This window comes from Oratosquilla oratoria, chromosome 1, assembly GCF_046742065.1.
Source record: "Oratosquilla oratoria isolate Oo_2021 chromosome 1, ASM4674206v1, whole genome shotgun sequence".
Classification (NCBI taxonomy): Eukaryota; Metazoa; Arthropoda; class Malacostraca; order Stomatopoda; family Squillidae; genus Oratosquilla; species Oratosquilla oratoria.
Genome location: NC_134777.1, coordinates 102647312 through 102664958, shown reverse-complemented (window position 1 = coordinate 102664958; position 17647 = coordinate 102647312). Strand labels below are relative to the sequence as shown.

At 50.2% G+C, this 17647-nt stretch overlaps 1 protein-coding gene across 1 annotated transcript in view; it reads left to right on the top strand.

Annotated features, from left to right (window-relative positions):
- Positions 1-17647, top strand: part of Sema2a (Semaphorin 2a) — a 633246-nt gene that overhangs the window by 566721 nt on the left and 48878 nt on the right. The window contains exon 2 of the mRNA XM_076183625.1: positions 11514-11601. Within this exon, the coding sequence (XP_076039740.1) occupies positions 11514-11601 (88 nt within the window). The remainder of the gene's footprint in view (positions 1-11513; positions 11602-17647) is intronic.

Genomic DNA, 17647 nt, shown 5'->3' with positions numbered 1-17647 from the left:
CGGGACAGGAGGAACTCTTAAGTAATTGTTCAACATCGGTGAAGTCGAGTCCGCCGAAGTACTTCGAAAGGGATTACGATGGGGTTTCGTGAAGGAGGGGGAGAGGGTTAGGAGACGAAGGAGAACTGTTGGGATAGAGTAGACGGAGTCGAGAATGAGCTACTGGGATGGAGTAGTTGGGGGTGGGAGTGGAGAAGGAGGAGGAATTCCAGTGTTATGGCGGGAGTCTGAAGGGTGGCCTGGAGAAAGACACCAAGAGAAGGATGATGATAAGGGTGGACGGGGGGGGGGTAATGAGTCAGTGTAGTTTAGGCTGTTCAACTCAAGACCGCACATAAGAAAATATATGTGTGTACTTCATGGTGTCTTTGGCCTGGATGTGAAAGGTACGGAAGGGCGGTACCCGGCATGTTGGACTGTGGGCACTCCGCGCGACGAAGAGTGTCCGGCGTCCGGTCATCACCCTCGGATTGCGCATGCAACAACCGATGTTCTGACATTGACTTGATACACACACACACACGCACACACACACACACACACACACACACACACACACACACACACACACACACTCCCAGAATGAATAATACAACATACGACTCCGGATGTCTGACCGGCGCTCGATGTGCGATTCTGGCTTCCGTGGTGTTTACGACCCAATGTTTTGACTCCCCCCTCCCCTCCCCCTCATGGTGCCCCTCTTGCCCCACCGGAAGTGGGGGTAAAAGGGGCACAGAAGGCGGAAGGACGTGGTAGAGAAATTTCAGGAGTGACGTGGCAGCATTTGGCACAGTCGTGCGATTTCAGGGGAAGGCCTTTGTTCAGCAGTGGACTCGAAATGGCTGATTTGGATGAGTGAAATTGAGGTAGGCTCATCTCTTCTGTCTACGCTTTCTTTTGGGGTGGGGGACGGGATCCGTAGGCTGGCATTCGGTCCCCGAGCAGGATTGATACCTTGACTCTGGATAGATGGCGCCCAATGAAACGTTAGACGGGGAGTCAATCATTCAATCAATCAATCAAATCAACCATCCTGAATCCACTGCTGAGCAAAGGCCTCCTTCATAGCATTACACGATTCACACGACCACGCCAACCTCTGCCACGTCACTCCTGCAAATTTCTCAGTCTCATCTCTCCACCTTCTGTCTGGTCTCCCTCTTCCACGCTTCCCATTTTGCGGCGTCCACTCAGTAACACAGTTGCTCCATCGCTCATCAGTCGTTCGCACTAACTTACCTGCCCGATTCCACTTCCTCTCTTTTACCGCCACCACAATATCTTTCACTCTAGTCTGCTCTCTCATCCAACTTACTCACCCGGTGGGAAACGGGGAGTATTGGTGAGTAAATCGGGCGAGTACATTCTTACATGATTAAGGAGGAGGGAGCATCGAGAAGATGCAATGGTAGAGTACTTAAAAGAAGAGTTGTTATAGAAACTAATTAAGTGATAATGTGGTGGTAGTGTACCGTCGTCTAAGTTACGTCTGGACTAAGTATTTGTTTCTCTTTTGCAAGATCACTTGCATCACTGTGTGTTAGCTTCTCTGCGTTGTTGGATTGCATGAGTTCCCCGCGGTTGGTGTATGTCTCTATGGCAGAAGTAAAACGAGATAGTTTGTCTGTCTTTGGGTATCTGTCTGTCCGCCTGTCTCAGTGTGCCTGTTTGTCTATACTCGTATGTGAAATAAAACGAGATAAGGTCTATCTGCTGGTATTGTAGGACAACATGGATTTGACCCACAGTGGGTGTTGGATCAGTCTGTCCCTGTCTTTCTCTCTGTTAGTGGTTGAAGTAAAGCGGGAAAGAGAGAGAGAGAGAGAGAGAGAGAGAGAGAGAGAGAGAGAGAGAGAGAGAGATCCCTGCGAGGCCAAAGCAAGAAGTTATATATAGCGCTTCGACGGTGGTGGCGGCGTTATAAACACGATTGATGCCTGACAGACATGGGCTTGATACACTTGCCTTCACCCATACATGTACATATGCTCACCAGCGTGTGCATGCGACGTGTTCGCACACGTGTACACATGCACATACGTCCACATGTACACACGGTCATCTGTATGTACACGCGTGGTCACCTGAATATTATTTGCTCGTTCGCACGCGTTTACCTACAGGAAAGCACTCTCTGTCGTCTATATACACGCGTATACGCTCATATCTGTATGCAAATGTGTTTACTAAACCTTTCCTGTGTGTGTGTGTGTGTGTGTGTGTGTGCGCGCGCGCGCTTTCCAGAACATTATGGTCACTTTAAAATCCTGTTGCAGTTCACGAGGTCACCTTTTACTCTCATGTCGAGGTCGTATTTTATGAATGAAAATATTTTCAAAAAGATCCTAAATTATAGTGAGGCAGCTTAGGTAAGAAGTGCATCGCATGTACAGTCGAATCCAGAAAAGGCGAAAAGACTTGTGTTACTGATTGTACACGTGTATGGTGTTCATCCTAAAGTATTGTTCATAAATGCGTTCAAATGTTCATCCTTCAAACGTACATGATCGCACCCGTTGACCGTTGAAAATATCCTAAGCGTCGACATGACGTCACTGAAGAACCTGCGCTGGCGTTTTTACATTTAATTCTTATTTGCACAAATTTGTACTCACCCTTGTGATTGTCCTCTCTGTTGGAAATCTAACATTCTGGAATCTCCAATATTTAGAACGAATAGTTCCAAAACACAAATAATTCCAGACAGTCGAGTTTTTTATTTATATTGTTGTATTTCCGAAAGTCGTTTTTGTTCCGAATAATTTGGGGTCTCCGAATTTTACGGATTCCTAATAGAGAGGACTATTTGGACTTGATCGGCCGTGAAAACAAACAAGTCCACATGTTCTTTACAGTTAACAGAACATCATTTTGGTCCAATAGTTCCTGGCTGTTAAAATCGGGCTTGTGATTTGACATGGTCGCGTGTGTTCAAGCCTAGATAACTGAATCAACAGAACGTAGGGTTCATTTTCAGTAACGTTCCTTCGACCATGATCGTTTGATCCCTCGGAATGCTTGGCAAGGTTGCATATTTTTCAACACTTAAAAGAAAATTCCAAAGAAACTGCATTCAGTTAGGTTTTTTTTTATCATTAGTATCGTGCTTTAATGACATGCATACACAACCCGTGTACGATTCATCCTTTCCAACACTCCCATAATCACATTGTTCGTCATATGATGTCATGCTTCAGCCGTCTACACATGTGTGCACACTTTGACATACACACACACACACACACACACACGTGTACACGCACGAATGACTCCACCGTCAAATACGTTTACTAAGTCCATTTACTTACTTAGTCGAGCGTATTTGATTCTCTCTCTCTCTCTCCCTCTCTGTCTTTCTCCCCCTCCCCTCTCTATCTCCCCTCTCTGTCTCTTCTCCCTCTCCTCTCTCCCCTCTCTTTTTCTTGCTCTCCCTCTCCCCTTTCTACTCTCTCACCTCTCTCCCTTCTCTCTCTCTCTCTCCCCTCTCTCCTCACTCTCATCTCTCTCTCTCTCACTTTCGGACTTTCTCTCACTGTCCCCCCTCTCTCTATCTCTCCCCTTTCTAATACCTCGCCTCTCTCCCCTCCTCTGTCTCTCCCCGCTCTCTCTACCTCCCCTCTGTCTCTCTCTCCCCCTCTCTCTCTGTCTCCCCGGTCTCCACTCTCTCATTTGTCTCCCCCTCTCTCTCCTATATCTCCCCTCTCTCACTCTCCTCCCTCTCTCTCCCCTTTATACTTTTACCGCTCTCCCCTCTCTCACTCTCCCCCGTCTGTCTCCCCCCTCTCTCTCTCTCTCCTTTGTCTTCCCTCCTCTCCACTTTCGCCTCTCTCCTCTCTCGTCCCTCTACCTTCTCTTCTCTCTCCCCTCTATCTCTTCTCTCTTTCTTCCCCTCTCCCCTTTCTACTCTCTCACTTTCTCCCCTCTCTCCTCTTCTCTCTCTCCTGTCTGTCTCTCTCCCCTCTCTCTCTCTTTCTCTCACTCCCCCTCCTATTTCGCCTCTCTTATCCCCCTATCTCTCTCTTTTCCCCTCTGTCTCACTCTCTCCTCTCTCTTTCTCTTTCTCTCCCCACACTCTCTCTCGTTTCTCTTCTCCCTCTCTCTCTCTCTCTGTGTCTCTCTCTCTTTCCTGTCCCTTTGTAATTAGGTCACGTCATATCACCTCCGTGTCGCGTGGCTCACCGTTGCTGACCCCTCTCCGAGCTCTCCCGTCTTTGTTAATTTTTTTTTTCGTATTTCCCCTCGGCTTGTTCCTTTCGCCGTACCTCCACACTCCCTTTTATGGGCGGGGTGGGGGTGGGCGTCTTATCCGTTTATGTTTACGTTTGTTTGCAAACTGGGCGTCATCTTCTCTTGTGTGGGGGGATGCATTTGAGTCTGCAGCCTCCCTGTTTACATTTATTTATTTACTTGCTTGTCTATTTATATTCATTTATTCATTTTATTTATTTATTTATTTGTTTGTTTGTTTGTCATTTTTAAACCGTGCGTCAACATCTCTGATGTTGGGACCTTTTTTGCCGAGAGCGAAATGGATTGAATCGAAATCGTAACCGAACTGCGGAAACAACATCAGCAACAACAGCAACACTGCTGACGACATTTGGCTCCGATACTCTTGGCGCCGGCGTTGGTGGTTATTATATTTAGTGATTTTGGTTATGATGGGAACGGATGGTGACCATGGTAGTAAATAAGGTTGTGATCACCATGAGGAAAGTTATGGTGATGAGATGGCTTTTCGCGACAATGGAAGATGGGCCGGAGACTTGGTAGGTAACATGTCAGCAAGTCTTTCGTGGTGGTATTCGCGATGGTTCGTGTCCTAGGGAGTCGTGTGTAGATTAGAATGAACACTTTTTTTATTTATTCATTATTATTATTTTATTTATTTATTTATCTATTTATTTATTTATTTATTTTTTGCACATGTATAAGAGAGGGGAAAAGGAAGGGATGGAGGAAGTAAAGAAGAAGATGGAGTGGAGGAGGAATGAGGGAAAGATGGAAGAGTTTGAAAAGGGATGGAGGTCACTTCAAGAATTGTCACCCTAGAACGCCTACCTGAAGAAACGTCACCCAATGAGATCCCACCTGAAGAATTGTCACCCCAGTACGCCCAATATCAACAGTGGAATATTAGGTTAGGTTAGGTTGAATGAGGGTTATGCTTATTGTCATCAACTTATACAACCGAAGAATCGTAAACCCAGGATGGCCCACGTGAAGAATTGTCACCCTGGGGGAGTTTGAGGGAGGAGGAACCGATGGCGAGGATGAGGAGAGAAGTGAAAGGGGGGGGGGAGTGGAGGGTCCGAAAGACAGATAAAGGAGTCGCTGTCGTGACGCGAGGGATGACGACGACGAGAACGACGACCTCCTCCGATGATTGACGAAGTCTGATGTCGTGACGCCGAGGCGGATTGGATCCAGGCGGCCGCCGGGAGGCCGACCGGCTGGCCGTGGCGCTCCGTGCCCTGCGTGTTGTTATTAGTAGCATTACCAAGTAGCTGCTCCATGGGGCACCACCCGAGTTGAGTGCACTTGGACGTGATGCGGTGGGTTGGAGTACCAATCCGTGCCTATGAGGGTACAGTTGCCCCCCAGTAAAACGTCTTCGTCTTCGGAAGTTTCCTTCGTGGAGAAAAATGGGTTGCTAGGCGGCCGTTGTCTCGTCAGCCATCTATGGACCTGTACTCACTGTACAGTATTGTCTGCGAACTTTGGATACTGGGTGCACATAGGCATAGGTCATCAAGGTCTTGGGGTACCTTCCTTCCACCTCATCACGTATGGGGCCAGCAGCCCCCTCGGGTGATTACGGTGTGCGTGACACGGACCCACGTGTACCCTCGCAGGAGAGCCAGACCTCATTGCCCTCCAAGAATCGTCGTTTGTTATGGTTTCCTTTTTATCCATTTATTCTTCTGTGCACTTATCTATTTATCATTCTATTTATTTATTAATTGGTTTGTTCAGTAATTAAATTATTAATTTATTCGTTGATTATTTGTGGAAGAAAATTGTTTAGTCTTAATGGACGATTCTGCTTGAAAGGTATAATTCGACTACATAAAGAAACACAGATAAAGATCGAGAAAGAGGTAGGCAAGACAATATACTTCCTCCCAAGATATTTACAGCTAGCTTGGAAGAAATTTTCAAAATGTTGATTTGGGAAAAGAAATTGTTTGAAGATTAATAATAGAATATTTGAATCACCTTAGAGTTTTGGGTGACAATATTCTCATTTCAGAAAGAACAAGGAAAGTCTCAAAGTGATGTTCAACTCGAAAGTTCAAAGTAAAGCAGATATGATAATCGATGGTGAGAGGTTCAATCTCTCTCTCTCTCTCCCCCTCCTCCCTCTCTCTCTTTCTCTCCACGACTCCTCCGGTCCCTCAGCGCTGCTCCTACAATGCACCGGGGACGAGTGATAGGGAGCTGCTCCTCCACGACGCCCGTCTCCCACAGGGGCGTTGCGTGCGCGCGCCCATCGTACATCCCCGAGAATGACGACAGTGGAGGAACGCGAACGACGCCAGGACACGCCACGAGCTCAACGACTCCCGGTACTCGCCCCGGTACACGTTCTCGGACCGGCGTGGAAAGTACTCTGCCGGTATTCTTGACCAGCACTGTCGTTTCCTCATCCGGTCCCGGTGGTCTGTACCGGAGAGGATGAGGGTTTTATCATACATATAGAATTTTCTCCTACAAGTAAATATATTGAGTATTCAGGAAGAAACTTTGAATTTGTCAGAGTTTGTGTCGATGACGTCACGTCGTCTGTAATCCTGAGACGGACCTGTGACAGCGCGGGCGGCAGAGGTTAATTCCCTTAGTTGACGAATATTTTGATGTTGGTGCACTGTCTTCATTACGTGGACGCGACCTGTGTAGTCAAGGAAGTCATTGGGTTTACGATGCCATAGTGCAGGCCACGATAGTGCAAGTTCCCCGCCGTATTCCAATTTGACTTCAGTGTGGGTGTAATGATCCGTTGTCCCCCACCATTGGTTTGATGCTTGATTTTTGTCATATGGGACTAATGTCGGCGACCTGCTCGAGGTGAACTTGGTTTAGGGTGTCAAGTACTACAAGTCGGGAATGGTGGTGGTGGCACTCCAGGGTGGTGTGTTTTGATGCATTTGTAACCAGTACTGCCATTATTACTATTATTATTATTATTATTATTATTATTATTATTGTGAAGGTGCTTGCCTGCGATCTTGGTGACGTTATACATACACGCGTACATAATACGAGTACCTATAGTATTTCTCTTCCCCCATCTATCTCTTTCCCTCTCCTTCCTTCCCACCCTCTCTCTCTTCCTCCCCTTCTTTCTTTCCTTCCTTCCCACCCTCCCTCCCTCCCTCTCGTTCCCTCGTTCCCACCCTCCCTCCCCCTCTCTCTCCCTTCTTCCCACTCTCCCTCTCTCTCTCTCTCTTGGCCTCCTTCCCACCCTCCCTATCTCTCTCTCTTTCCCTCCTTCCCTCTCTCCCTTTCTTCCTCCGTACCCCTTCTCTCCCTCCCTCTCTCCTTCCCTCCCTCCCTCCCTTTCTCTTTCCCTCTTTCCAACCTTCCCTCTCTTCCTCCGTCTCTCCCTCCCTCCCTCGCTCTCTCCCCCTCTCTCTTTCCCTCCTTACCACCCTCCCTTTCTCTCTTCCTCTCTCTCCCTCTCCCTCTCTTTTTTCCCTTTCCACCCTCCCTCACTGTCGTCCTCCCTCCCTCCCTCTCTCCCCACCCTCAGACGTCCAGGCCTACTCGGCAAGAGATGTGTGAAAAGGGAAGACGGCAGCCAGAACGAAAACTTGAAAGTATCCCCCCCCTCACCGCCCGCCCGCCCGCTGCGAAAGTTGGAGGGAGGGTGGGGGGGACGTCGGGTCGGGAGTCCATCTCGAACGCGGTTCCGCCAAACGTCTCTGCATTGGGTGATGGCGCGGGTGGGCGGGCGGGCGAGCACCTTGAGACGTTTTTATTTATTTATTTATTTATTTTTTGGGGGTCTCTTCAAGAGATCCCGTGGGTGCCTCGCTGTTTACAGTGTTGGAGCGATAATTTCATGGTCATATGCCTTGGCTCTGTTCGACTCCCGTTGACGGAGGTCACACAGCCCCCGTTAAGTAGCCAGTCGGCGCATTTCGCGAGGGAGGCGGGACGTGACCCCTTTGACCCAGAGTGGACTCGTGAGAGGAAAAGAGATCCACTCGAGAGGGAGCTATCATCCATTCGCTTCGGGTTACCCGTTTATGCATATATTTATTTGTGTGCTTTTATCTTGCTGAAGTGTGGACTTGAGCCAAGACGAGATCCTGATGGATTTTGGTCCTCCTTGGTGGGGTAGGGGGTGAATAATGGCATTGATGGGTAATGGCCCCTCACAGCAATTTTACTCCTCCATTTCAGTTTTCAATTTCACAGTTCTTCTTCACCCAGTCCACCCTTCCATTTTTCACATCCATTTTCCATCTCAATTTCACCACGCAGTTCCGCTCGTCCATTTCACCCCTCCTGTTACTTTGTACAATTTCAACTTTGCATTTCACACCATACGTTTCCCTCCATATCACCCCCTCCTCACTTCACCACCACCCTGTTACCCCCTCCCCCCGCATCTCCATTAGCTCCTCTTCCTCCTCCTCCCCTCCCTCTTCATTCCTCCTCACCATTTCACGAATTCACTGCTACAGTGCTACTGCATTGCGCCTCCTGCATGGCTTTTGGGTCGGCAGCAGCTGCGCCCTGAAACATGGCTTTAATTCTCTTCCTGGTCTCGGGGTTTTGCTGTCTTAACTTTATATGATGTTTGTCCTGTCCTTTTAACCCCCTCCCCCTTCTCTCTCTCTCTGTCTGTATCTCTCTCTCTCTGTAACATTACTCTTTTCCAGTATGTATCATATCAGTCTTGCCCCATTCACACATTTGTAGTATTGTGTCATGTCAGAGTTGTGTAATGGGAGAGGGGGTCATACAGATATGACCGGGAGAGGAGAGTGGAGTGCGGAGTGAATGTGTGTGTGTGTGTGTGTGTGTGTGTGTGTGTGTGTGTGTGTGTGTGTGTGTGTGCGTGTATGTGTGTCTCCAGGGCCAGGAGAGGGCTTGTTGGGAGTCTTGTTTGGGAGAGTGGAGGGGGAAAAGTTGGTGAAGAGGAAAAGTTTGGGAGTCGTAATGTGTGTATGGGGACGTCCTCTCGGCCCAGTTTGGTGTTTGATAGTCGAGGCTGCTGCTGCCGGGCCAAAGGGATGGATGGAGCCTTCTGACACGCTCTACCACCTTCCCTTTCTTTCTCCCTCCCTCTACCTTTCTCCCACGCTCCCTTGGCTATTTTCATAATGTCACATCCACGCGGCCTCCTTTCCCTCCCTCCATGCCTGACAGTGTCTCATAAGACTGGGATTTTAGGGTTCCACATCTTATCAGCTGAATAAAATTGCCTGAGCATCAAAGGGCTTCCTCCGAGCAGGATCATAATTACCTGGCAGTGAAAGACCGACATCACAATGGCGCAGTTTGTAGATTCTTTTCTCTAATGAAGATAACACTGTCGCCTTCATCTCTTGAATTTTGTGTTAGGTTAGATCGAGTGTGATGAGGTATCCCGTGACGTTACTTTTGAAATCCACGATCACTCGTCACATGACCAAGTCAAGTGATACGGTGCTCGATAGTCACGTGACACGTTTCATGATGTAGCACGTCATGGCACCACATGACACGTCCAGTGACACGACACAGGACATATCGCATCTCTCTTTACCCTTCCATCACCTCTTATAATCTCCTGACTCTCTTCCTGTAGTATCGTGATTCTTACATTTCCAAAATGTCGCGCAATTGTCCAGGCGATGCTGTTTCCAGCTTGGCCACGTACGCATGCTCTCTGTTGTTTTTTTTTTTTTTTTTTTTATCCACTCTCTTCGGAGACCAGAGCTGCCTCTCTTTGGATCCTCACCCGCTCTCTTTCACCCAGGCACCCCCCACACCCACCCCTCCTCCCACTCGCTGCCACGATGAAAAGACGAGCTGGAAGCGTATTTTGTCATTTTTATTTGAGTCTCGGCGGTGGAGGGAGGGCGGGAGGAGTGGGCCGGGCCGGCGACGGGGCACTTCAGAAGCCTCTGTTTGGAGGTAATTATCATCATCCGTGTTTGGAGTTGGAAGGACACCAAAGAGGCGGAGAGAAAAAATGAGAGAGTGAAGGAGGGAAAGGGGGAGATGAGAGGAAAGAGAGGTGAAGGTGTACAGGAAGGAGGGAGGGAGGGAGGGGAAGGTAGGAATTGAAGATTGGAGTGGGAACAGAGAAGAGGAAATAGAAAGAGGCTTGCATATACAAAGGCATTAGTCCTCGTTGTCGGGGGATAGCCGAATCAGTCGTCGTTCATGCAAACTTGCCAGTCAGGCTGAACCTACCGGCTGTGTCGTCCCCCCAAGGGGATAGGCCGGTGGTCCTGCTGTGGTCCATCAGGGGTGAACACAGAAGACTTATGTGAAATGCTTAGCTTCGGCCAAAGACGCCAACCCCGTTTGTGTTCTGACCGCGTAGACCAAAGAGAGAGAAAAAAAAAAGAGAGAGAGAGAGAGAGAGGGAGGGAGGGAGAGAGAGGTTCTTCCTGCTGGCGAAGTCTGCATGTTGATGCTCTTGTCATTTCTGCTTGTTGGAAGGCAGGTCGCATTTTTTTCTTCCAAGTTTCGCAAAATACCAAGTGCATGAATTATGGAGGCCAGAAACATTTCAGAGAACCTACCTGCAGCTGCAGCGCCTTCTGCCGGAGGCTCCTCAATATTGCAACGTTGACATTCCCCGGTCTTTATGTCTAGACTGTTAAGGTGAACAACATTACCCGAACTCATTGTTCAGTCTCAGTATTTTGCAAATAAGATGTATTGCCAACTCCTCGTTGCTTCTTGCGATGTTGTCAACTATGCTACCAAGGTCCTCCACATGACGAGAGAAGTCTGCAGGAGAGAACAGGGCTGGTTCGTGGTTGCTGGGAATCGGTCGGGGCTCGGCGGGGGGGGGGAGGTGGACGAGGGTTTTCCTGTGGTGTGGGTTCGGAAGATCATCAGCAATATCATCATCTTCTTTCTTTTTCTTTCTCTTTCTCTTCCTCTTATTCTTTTCTTCTTTTTCTTCTTCTTCTTCCTATTTCTTTTCTTTTTCTTCTTTCTCTTCTTTTTGTTCTTCGCAGGACTCGTACCTACTCGGAGCTTAAGTTTCAGGTGGTCCGAAGAGTCTGTAGATTGATCAGTCGATCCTTTGCCGCCGACTCGAGCTCCTCTGCAGCAGCCAGACCAGGAGGAGGAGGAGCAGGAGAAGGAGGAGGAAGAGGAAGAGGAAGAAGTACCACCCAGCTATCAGGGTGGGGGGGGGGGTGGCGTAGTGCCACGAAGACGAGCCCGATAGCCTAGCAACGGCAGCCATAATAAAATGAAGCATTTACGGCCGGCGCCGCAGAAGGATTGTTCTTTGCACAAGGTCTGATCTCGTTTCTCTTTTGCTTTTGCAGATCATGTCCGGGAAAAGTCGTGCGGGAAGCTCTACTACCGCACCTTCTACATGGACGAGGAGCGTGACACCCTCTACGTTGGCGCAATGTAAGTAGACCCGAAAAAAGTACTTCTAGCACGCGCGTGTTTGTGCGTGTGCGCGCGTGTTTGTGCGTGTGCGCGTGTGTTTGTGTGCGCGTGTGTGTGTGTGTGTGCGTGTATGTAAAAGTGTCAGAGAGACATTTCTTCAACTTCATGACAATTTTAATCCATTTCACTCCCATCTTTCCCATTTCCTCACCCACCCCCTCACCTTCCCCATTTCCCCACCCACCCCACCCACCTTTCTCTCCCATTTCCTAACCATCTCCCTCACCTTTCCCCATTTCCCCCGCCCTTCTCCCTCGTATCCCACCTAACTTCCTCATCCTTCGCCCCCATTGCCCACCAAAATACCTCCCCAACCCCCTTCTGGAAGCGCTTGTCTTCCCCCCTCACTAACATACCTTCCCTCTTCCCCTCCCCCCGTTCCCCCCTCGTTTCCCTTGTTCAATTACCTGCCCTCTTGTCCAATTACTTGGCCTCTCATCCCCGTGACACCCCCCCCCCCCCGCACCCGGACAAGGATACCTGTTCTGCTTTGCCCTGGCCTGCTCGCCCGCCCTCCCTCCCTCCCTTCTGTCCAGTTACCGGGGTCTCCTTCAGTTACCTGACCTCCCGGGTCGGCGGGAAATCAAATTACTCCACTTGGGGATCCACTCTCCCCTTGCCTTTTCGCCTCCACCACCACCACCACCGTCAGTATCACCGACAGTATCACTATCACCACCATCTCCACCACCACCGTCAGTATCACCAACAGTATCACTATCAACACCATCTCCACCACCACCACCATCATCACCACCGTAAGAACATAATAATGAAGGAGACTGTAAGTGGCCATAAGGCCTACATCAGGGAGTTCCATGTCCATTACCATCCATCATCCCCATTCACCGATCATCACCACCACCACTGCTATGACCACTTACACCACCACCACTACCATCACCACTATCACAATCACCATCACCTCCGTCTCCGTCACCATCACTACCTTCACCTTCACTTTCACCACTACTTCCACTAACATCAACTCTGCCACCACCACTTTCACCACTGCCACCACTGTTTACGCAGAACCAGAAATAGCTGTTTTCTTCTCGACCAATCGTTGCGGGTTTTGGTGTTACGTCATCAGCGTCCGTTGTTGTCTTGTCAAGAGTTGATTCCTCTGGAAGCGTCACTGCCTCAGCAACGAGTTTGTGGACGCTCTCCGCATTCCCCTTGACCTCCACATTCCCCTTGCCCTCCGCATTCCCCTTACCCTCTACATTCCTCTTGCCCTCCGCATTCCCCTTGCCCTCCACATTCCCCTTGCCCTCCACATTCCCCTTGCCCTCCGCATTCCCCTTGCCCTCCGCATTCCCCTTGCCCTCCATATTCCCCTATTCCCCTGCCCTCCACATTCCCCTGCCCTCCATATTCCCCTATTCCCCTTGCCCTCCATATTCCCCTGCCCTCCACATTCCCCTTGCCCTCCACATTCCCCTGCCCACCACATTCCCCTTACCCTCCGCATTCCCCTGCCCTCCGCATTCCCCTTGCCCTCCACATTCTCCTTGCCCTCCATATTCCCCTATTCCCCTGCCCTCCGCATTCCCCTTGCCCTCCATATTCCCCTGCCCTCCTCTGCTCTCCACATTCCCCTTGCCCTCCACATTCTCCTTGCCCTCCATATTCCCCTATTCCCCTGCCCTCCGCATTCCCCTTGCCCTCCATATTCCCCTGCCCTCTGCTTTCCACATTCTCCTGCCCACCACATTCCCCTTGCCCTCCACATTCCCCTGCCCTCCATTGCGTCGTCTTCATTAGAATCCCGCGCTCTCTGTACTCGTGACCTTTTCTTTCCTTCTGTCGTTTCCTCCACATTCGTCCACCTTTCGCGTTGTGCCTCCACTTTCCTTCCATAGTTCTTGGCCATTCCAAGCGGAGAACGTTTGAGCTCTACTTTTCTCAATTCCCGTTTGTTATTCTCTCTCTCCCTCTCAATCTCTATCACGTTTTCATTTGTTTATATTTTCTTTCCTCTGCTTCGTCGATCATTGTTGGTCTCCGCGTTGTCCATCCCTCCACATATACTGGCGGTCCTCCTTTACGCGTAGGCTATTCCTCCACATTCATCCACGTTCACAGTTCCTCCTCTTGTACACCGCCCCCCCACCCGCCTTTCTACACGTGCGAAGCCTCCATCCTCTTTCTCCTCCTCCTCCTCCTGCGATCCCTCTCCTCTCTACATTTCCTCTCATTCACACATTTTTGCTGTTTTTCGTATTTGTAGTATATCATCTGTTTCTTAATTTCTTTTCTTTTTTAAGATCCTTCTGCACATTTTCCTTTCCCATCTCGCACTTCCGCCATAACACCACACACACACACACACACACACACACACACACACACACACACACGCACGCACTCTCTCTTTGCGTCCACGCCCCCCAACAACAATTTGTGTATCAAACCCAAGTCCCCCCTCCCCCCTCCCCCCAATTGAGGCATAGCGGGTTGGTTCCATTCACGCTTCGAATCCAGCAGCTCCCGGATACCGCTACTCGGCCGGCACGTCCTAGCACACAGGGCAGAGGTTGGGACGCTACGAAATGTCACCACCACCACCACCACTTCTTCATCCGTCCATCCGTTTTGCGTCCACTGGCGAGACCGTCCCGGGGTTTGGCCGTCCGTCTCCATGGCAACCGTCGGGACGCTTTACCCCTATTAGCTGGTAATCACGGCCGTAATTGCCAAGAAGCTCTATAGGTGGACTCGCAGGTGTGTCGGGTTGCAGTATCTCATTAGCACACCTGGACCGACCGTCGTTTCACCCCCCACCCTCTCCCCCCAACATGTTTCTCCTCCTTCTTGCTACCGAACCGATTTGTGGGCAAGTCTTCATGCGCCTCCGCAGGTGGTTCGCGGGCTCCTTCGGCAGGTGGTTCGCGTCGTCCGCCTGTCACGGCCCCCGCATTGTCCTTTTCCGTTTCTCCTTGGCTTTGTCCATCCTCAACCCTTCCCCCTCCTTCCCTCGTCTGCTCCCTCCATTTTTCTGGTCCCTGCTTTCTCTTTTTCTTCCTCTCTTCTTCCGTCCTTTTCCTCTCTTTTTTTCGCATCCTCCCTTTTCGTCTCCTCTTCCACACAGTTACCTCCTCGTTCTGTCTCCCCATCCTCCTCACTTTATCCCTTCTCTGTTCTCTCAGTCTTCCTTTTTTTCTTGTTTCTCTCGTGTGTGCCGCCACTTCCCTCCTCCTCTCCCTCCTTACCCCTTTCCAGTCTTCTCTCCCTCCTCCATTCCTTCTTCCCATTCCGATCCCCACCTCCTCTCCCTCCTTTCTCACCACCCTTACCATTCCTTCCTCCCAACCTGATTCTCCTCGCTTTCTCCCCTCTCCCCCTCCCCCTCACCCCCTTTCTCTCCCTTCACCCCTTCTCATCTTCAAACCACGATGAAGCAATTATGATGGGAAGCCTCACTGTTGCAATGAGGGACAGATCACCACTTTCTGGTGTACGTGTGTGTGTGTGTGTGTGTGTGTGTGTGTGTGTGCGTGTATGTGTGTGTCGGGGATGGGATTCAAAAAGTGCGAGTGTGAGGCGGCGGACGATTTCTTTCGCTTCAACATGAAGAGACAACAAGGAGGCCTCTCAGCCAAGCACGGGACAGCGAGAGCAGACCACTTGGCCCATATATCACACCACCCGCAGGACATTCTAAACAACCGTGTCGACGCGACAAGAACAGGGTCAAAGGTCATCTACAACGGTCATCTCTTCGACGCCCCCTTTTTGGCAACACTCAAGAGTGCCACCCTTCTCGATGTTTTTTCATTGGGCACTCCTTCGTAAGGAACGCCCCTTTTTGCCTTCTAAAAACCTTAGCTAAGAAAGTCTGGCAATCCTCCGAAGGTTTCTTCGGAGCTGGCCGGCAACTGTTGTATGAGACGGCTAGGCGAAGAATAAAGGGAAAAAAATCCTTTCGCTCCAACCCGCCACGCAACGCCAACACGAGGTCAAAGGGTCAGAGGAGGTCAGAAGGCGGGAGGGGGGGTTGTGAGTTGGGGTTGGATAAATTTTTAGGGGGATGCTGGAGTACGAGTGTGAAGCTAGAATCTAGAGGGCGATAAGAAGTGAGTGGGGGGAAAGTTGATGAGAGGTTTGGAGGGTGGGAGTAAAGAACAATGAGGAGGTCTGGTAAGGTCAAGTGAGAGAGATCAGGTCCTTTGCATTTGGCGTTCCCAGCGAAACAAAGACCACGGCACTCCAGCAAAGTTCTTCGTCTCTCTTTTCCACCTGTCTGCTCTCTTTCTTTCAAGAAGGGACAAGGCGTGAGAGAAATCTTGTGGGTTTGTGTGTGGAGATGATGGGCAGGTGTCTCTGTGGGCCTCCAGTCGAGGGCGAGCATGTATCGATTAGACGGTCGATGCTCAGCGGACAGACGGGGAGGTGGGGGGAAGACCTCGTACCTCGTGGGACGACCTTTGGTGGCTGGGAAGGCTTCCTCCGAAGTCCAAAAGTGTCAGGGGAGAAAGAGTCACGAGTAGCCGCCGCCACTGGGCCGTTGGAGACGCGGGTCCAACCTTTGGGGACCACAAGAAGAACGAACCCAGAAAAAGAAGGGGAAAAAGTCCGAATGCAGCTTACAGCAACTATCTAGACTAAGCAACCTAGCCTGTTGAACATGACCTAACCTGCCTACCCACCGACCTTATCGTTCCTAACCTAACTTGTCGGATTTAACTAAATCCTCTCTCACCATCACCCGCACTCCTCTCCTATTCCCAACAGTGGCTGAACCAACAGTCCAGTCCCATAGACCATAGGGCCAAGTTGACGGCTTCGGCCGCAACTACCAGCCACCTGACGTAGGCTCCTCACTTTCTAATCCAACCTAACCAAACGTAAGCGTACCTTAACCTTAAACAAGCTTTCCTGGGCAGAATTAAGACTTTCTGTGACTTATTTTCGTTCGCGCAGATAAGTTGTGTAAAGTAATAGCGAGGCAATATGAATATTTATAGATGCATAGTCAGATGTCATCTCCCTCTTTATTTATCTTGTTTCTGTTATGATCTGTCTATTTGATTGATTAATCGTTCGTTGCCGAGGGGTACCATGGAGAATCGCTTGACGGTACTCTTGATTGAAGAAAGTCGTAGGTACCAGCCGTAAGGTACGTTAGGAAGTGTCAGTGTCGAGATGAGAGGAGACCCCAACCCGGTGTTACCTCGGAGGGAAGGAAGAACACACACCCACACACACACCCACGTCCACCTCCACCGTCATCGCTTCCACCTCCATCGCCTCATCTACTGCTACAATTACCATCACTTCCACCACCATCACCACCACTACTACCACCACCAAGTCCATCACCTCATCCACTGCTACCATCACTTCCAGTCACCACCATCACCAACACCATCTTTATCATCATCATCATCAAAGCGACCACCACTATCACGACTTCTTGAGCGCCTCGGGAGTCCGCTTGCCGCCGCCACCGCCACCGCCGACACCTGAGCTTGACCCACGACAGCAGAACCATGTGACTCTGTATCTCTCGAAGGAAGTGGTAGGGGGTGCAGAGCCTACGTCAGGAGGCGCTCAGTAGCTTCGTCTGAAACTGTCACCCTTGGTCTCTTGTATGCGCTTTAGGGACGGTTTGAGCGGGTAACAAACAATCACTGCTTGGAATCGGAGAGGAGTGCGGGATTCGAACTCACAACTATACGAGTGCGAGATCGGCACGATGACGCCACCAGCGCACTAAGCAGGGAAGGAAGTGTTGTCGCAGTTGAAATGCGCCTTAGGTCAGCACAGCACAGCACAGCACAGCACAGCACATCTGTTCGTTGAGTTCCCACCCCCCGTCGTTTGGACGGGCGGGCACGCCCCTCGTTTCAGGTCGTCACCCCCTGTCGGAGTGGACGCCCCAAAGCCCCTCCTAATGGCTTCAGAGCCTAATGGTCTTCAAGCCTTACACATTGCAGCATTGGTGAGGCCCTAGTCCAAGTTGCATATGATTATAGTGAAGGGTGGGGGGGGGCTGAGG